Below are 4883 nucleotides of genomic sequence, written 5' to 3'. Positions count from 1 at the left end.
AAAAAACTTACTTACAGTCTGTGAGTCAGAACAGCCGGCATTGTAGTCTACTTTTCCAGGATCAGGAAACAGTCCTCCATAACATGTGCTGCACACATCTGGATATTTGGGTTGAAGTGTTCTGGAACAGTGTTGTAAATACCACTGATTTGTAGTCGTGTCCTCTTTTGGAAGACCAAACAAAGTAGTTTCGCTTTCACAACGAAACACACAGCGCCTTCACGACATGGCGGCAGCAACAATACTACAGCGAGAATAAAAGTTATGCCTTCTCTCTTTGCGTGAACATTTGGGAAGCGTTATGCAAATCTTCCGAGATCGTGACGTAGGTATGTGGGGGCGTGTTAGAACGAGCTGTTTTAGGTAGGCGTGGCTGAATCTTAACTTTTATAAAGAATATCTCTTTGGATTTGAGACTTTAGTCTTTGCAACTTTACAGATCTTCTTTATGCACCAAGAGCTTGTAACACTCCAAAGAGAAAGGAAAAATTGAAATCGCATCATATGACCCCTTTAACAGTATGCGGTTTTCGGCAAGAGCACTAGATTTATTTCTATGCCCATGTTTTTTTTTTTAATCATGGCAGAGACTCTGTGATCGGGGAGTTACGGATGCAGCTGACTCGGATGCAGGAGGATTGGATTGAGGAGGAATGTCATCGCATAGAGGCCCAGTTGGCCCTAAAAGAGGCCCGGAAGGAGATCCGGCAGCTTCAGCAGACTGTGGAAACTGTTAGGTCCAATCTGGGGGCCCATGAGGCAGATCAACAGGACTGTAAGTCTGAAGGTCTAGGTGTCGGTAGGATAGGCCCACGATTTGGGGCATCCAGGTCTTGTGGCTGCTCTCCGGCCCACACCATGAGTCGCAGCGCCACCTTCACCAGGCTGAGCAGTGACTCGTCACTTGGTGCTACAGAATGCAACGGAAACGTACGTTCTGATCGCTACATTCCTCCCAACAGAGGGGCGATGACGTTACCAAGAGGGGACGGACGTACTCATCTACTTCTGGAAGCAGCTCTACTGTCTGAGCAAGTTCCTCATGCAACGCTATTGTCACGATCGTCACGATCCTTCACCGGCGAGAGATTGTGCAGCGGAGAGACGGTGTTGCCCGTTAGCCGTGCTGTTAACGCTGTTAACAACAACTGCAGCTGTATTCCACATGCCTACCTCCCACACCACCATTTGTTTTTGCACCTCCCACAGGAGGAAGCACCACCTCCTCCTCCGCTGCCGCCTCCACCACCGCCAACAGCGCCCCCTAGTGCATCGGAGGTCAGTGACAGGCCAGGGTACCGGTCACAGGCCTGCAGCCCCACCATAACCTCGATCGCCGAAGAGGGCGCAGGTGAGGAATTGAGCATCATCACTTCAGCAACTTGCGTGCCAGACATTACTCTAGCTGAACCACAGGTGTTTTCGCCATCCTCTGCAACTACTTCCCCTGCTCAGATGTCATACGTCACAGAGACTTTGCCGCTAGACAACACAGTTGAATTTACATCATCAACAACGACGGCGACAGTGTTGATGAAGCCACAGGTTCAACAACCTTGTCCCAGAGCGTCACCACCTTTCGAGCCACCACCACAAGAAGAAGCGGTAGTAAGGGTCAGTGGCGAAGATGGAATGGGGGAGGACACAGAATCAGCTCCCCCTCAGAGGAGCCACTGGAGCCGTTATTTCCTGATTGACCTCTTAGCGGTGACCGTTCCTGTAGTTCCCACACTGGCGTGGCTTTGCCGGGGGTCACGGAATGAAGGCATGCCAGTGTACAACATGGGCTCCCTGTTGCGCGGCTGCTGTGCCGTTGCGCTGCACTCTTTAAGACGGGTTGGCCGCGGTCCCTCAGAAACAGGAAGAGCGACACCTATCTGATAACTTTAGCATTACCGTACCATCAAAAACTTTTAACTGGATCTGAGTGGACTCTTTGTCCTTGATCTCCCAGTTTGTGATTTTTATTGATTTATTTTTCGTTTACAACACAGAAATCAAATATAAAACGAGAGAAGGAAATGGGGGGGGGGAAAAAAAAGAAACTTGTGTCTTAATGAACGTCCAATAATTGAGAGGATACCAGTGATTGTGTCAAGGAGAAAAGAAAGAAAAAGGCAACAAAATATACAAATGCAAAACAGAGCTAAGCTAAGTGGTATCGCTATTAACACTAGCCCCTTTTCAGGATCACGTGCATGGAGCAATGTTCCTTAAAAAGGTTGACCTGGAAGAAAACAGAGAGGTTTATTAAACAACTAAACCGTGTTCCTCAAAGGCCATACATACATACGATTACGAGGGTTTCATCTAAGAGCCTGTTAAATAAACTACAGGACATCTAAGACCAAGACAACAATAATCTCCTTTAAAGATTATCGGTTAGTTATTAAAGTGATCTATGCAACTGGAGGAACTATCTACAATGATAAAGTATTTTTTTCAGGTGTCATGCAGTTATTAAATACCAAGTAACATGAACAAACTCAAAAGAGACACGTGGAAAAACTTTGCACCTACCCTGAAAGAATGAATAGGGAATAACCTGAGTCCAATTGTGGGGGCTTTACTCCAAGCCAATCAGCTCCACATCAAATATGAGGGTTGCGTTGGGAGGAATGATGCCCGGGTGCCCCTTGCTCCCGTAAGCAAAGTCCGGAGTGCAAGTCAGCTTGGCACGCTGCCCCACACTCATCTGTCACAAGGGGGAGAGGTCATTTGGCCAAATTAAGTACAGTACGAAACAATGAATGGAGGTTCAAAGAAGTGACACCACTTGGTTATAAGAACCACAATAGACAGCTTGTGTATTTGTATGCTGAAGCGAAAAGGGAAATTTTCCAATTAGGCCGAGACCTACTTTATGAACAGACGGTGTGCCTTTCGATAACCGCACAATGTAGGTCTGGCAGATTTATATTGCAAATCAAACCCATTTTTCAGAGGATATCAAAAAGAATGTGTTTTATAACATTACCTGGGCTACTCCCTCATCCCAACCACGAATCACTTCCTGTTTGCCAATTTTGAATTTGAAAGGCTTTCCTCGGTCCCGGGAGGAGTCGAACTTGCGTCCATCTGTCAGAGAGCCTGAGAAAAACCGGAATTAACACCGATATGAACGAAGAAGTTAAGTCAACCTGCACACGCACAATTTCACATTGCCAAAAAAACCGAACATTTTTCATTCATTCATTCAAGACCGTAAGCTTCAAATATTAAAACGGCCTTCCGTGGATGCAGATCACAATTTGGATTCATCCAAACAGTTTGGTTTGAAAACATAATGACTGTAAATATTTGCGCATCATAGACGCCGGATGTTCGAATCCAAAGATCTGACAACCGAGGGCACGTTCAAACCGAAGTATTAAGAAAAAATCACACCCACGGAGGATTCGAGTTGCAACATTTTAGCTGCAGAACATTCGAATCTAAACATTCGAATCGAGCATCATAAGCGCGGTAAAAACGTTCGAATGTGATGTTCAGACGCGCTTATAATCTCCAAAAAAAAAACGATGAGTTTGGTGAGGCTGCCCGCTATTTTTTCACCGCATCATTAACGACATCAGTGTAACCACTCTATGTCCGCAAAAAACAGGCCACAGTTTCCAAATCACGTGGTTTTGGACGCATTTATTAGTTTTGAGTAAAATTATAGATCAAAGCTGACGCAAATATCAAAGGTAGATAGAATCTTAACGATTTAAAACCTCGATTGAGCCGATCGCGGATGCGAAAGCGTCTATTGTGTCAGTGCGGCTAATCAGCTAATGCTAGCTAACACCCTTCACGCGATTCATCAACACGATCACTTCTCAAACTTACCCACGTAGTGCACGACACACGTCTGTCCTTTTTTAGGGAAAGTACTTCCTAAAATTCAAAACAAGAAGAGAAAAATTATCAAAATGAACGGCAAATCCTGTGGGAAGAGGTTAGTGTTTAGCTATTAGGCTAACGCCCGTGTTGCCCGAAACAGGCAAAATGTGTCGATTTAAAATGCGGCTGATTTGATATATATGTATATAAGTAGTATTGCGGTTTGTGAGTTGTGGATGCGATTCCGTCTGTGGTGCATTTTACCGTCTCCAGGAGTAATAGTTTCAACCTCGACTCCCATCCTGGCTGCTTGTTTTGACTCCTGAAGCTCTGCACACAGAATGCGTTTCAGTAACTCAGTAATTGTGATTGAGGGCAGAACCCCACTGTCTGCGCCACACTCGCGCTTGCAGCGCCCCCAGCGGACAAACAGCGCTCCGCCTCTGAGCGTCTGTCAACCACAAATCGCCATATTAATAGTTTCAACTCTAATTCCATTTAGTACAATACGCTAACTTGGTATTAGCCATTACTGTCATAAATAGAATATCTGTATGTCTTATTATTGTATGATTACTGGAAGGCATCTGTTTTTGCACTATGCACAGTCTTTTGCACTAAAAAGCATCTACCAATTCTATATCTCCATCACAACCAGATCACCTTTTGTATATTGTTAGTTATTTGCACTGACTGGCAGGGGCGATTCTAAGATTTTCGTTTTAGGGGGGCTCAGCCCCCAATGAGGGTATAATAATAAAAAATAATAGTAAACATATAAATAAAATAAAAAATGATTGACTAATAGGGTAAGGTGGTAAACTAAACTTATTGCATTTTGCAACTTATTGTATTCCACTGTACTGTATAGATAGGTATAACATTTGAGTACTGAATAAGCCATACAAGTCTTCCTGAAACCTGATCTCTCTCTCTCACACACACACACACACACATTTACTTGGCTATCTAAATGGGGACATTCCATAGGCGTAATGGTTTTTATACTGTACAAACTGTATATTCTATCACCCTACACCTAAACCTACCCCTTACAG

The 4883-nt window shown here is 44.5% G+C and overlaps 2 protein-coding genes across 3 annotated transcripts in view; one reads left to right on the top strand and one right to left on the bottom strand.

Moving 5' to 3' along the window:
- The window catches only part of LOC107757078 (uncharacterized), a 10573-nt gene extending 8602 nt beyond the window's left edge, over positions 1–1971 (top strand). The window contains exon 6 of the mRNA XM_016574458.1: positions 547–1971. Coding sequence (XP_016429944.1) covers positions 547–1881 — 1335 coding nt within the window. The 3' untranslated portion in view covers positions 1882–1971. The remainder of the gene's footprint in view (positions 1–546) is intronic.
- A 74-nt stretch (positions 1972–2045) lies between these two features.
- LOC107757084 (peptidyl-prolyl cis-trans isomerase FKBP1A-like) lies at positions 2046–4238 on the bottom strand. 2 transcript variants are annotated; one of them, XM_016574465.1, is made up of 5 exons: positions 4090–4238; positions 3832–3879; positions 2978–3090; positions 2546–2695; positions 2046–2227 (listed from the first exon to the last, which is right to left on the bottom strand). In XM_016574465.1, exons 1-4 carry the CDS (start codon positions 4124–4126, stop codon positions 2567–2569), a joined length of 327 nt encoding a protein of 108 aa, XP_016429951.1. In that variant the 5' UTR covers positions 4127–4238; the 3' UTR covers positions 2046–2227; positions 2546–2566. The 2 variants fall into 2 exon arrangements, with proteins under 2 accessions (XP_016429951.1, XP_016429950.1); XM_016574464.1 differs by having other exon boundaries at positions 2521–2695; positions 4090–4225.
- Positions 4239–4883: the final 645 nt, after the last annotated feature.

The sequence above is a fragment of the Sinocyclocheilus rhinocerous genome, unplaced genomic scaffold (genome assembly GCF_001515625.1).
Source record: "Sinocyclocheilus rhinocerous isolate Xijiao unplaced genomic scaffold, SAMN03320098_v1.1 scaffold2007, whole genome shotgun sequence".
NCBI lineage: Eukaryota > Metazoa > Chordata > Actinopteri > Cypriniformes > Cyprinidae > Sinocyclocheilus > Sinocyclocheilus rhinocerous.
This window is presented reverse-complemented; position numbering and strand designations above follow the sequence as displayed.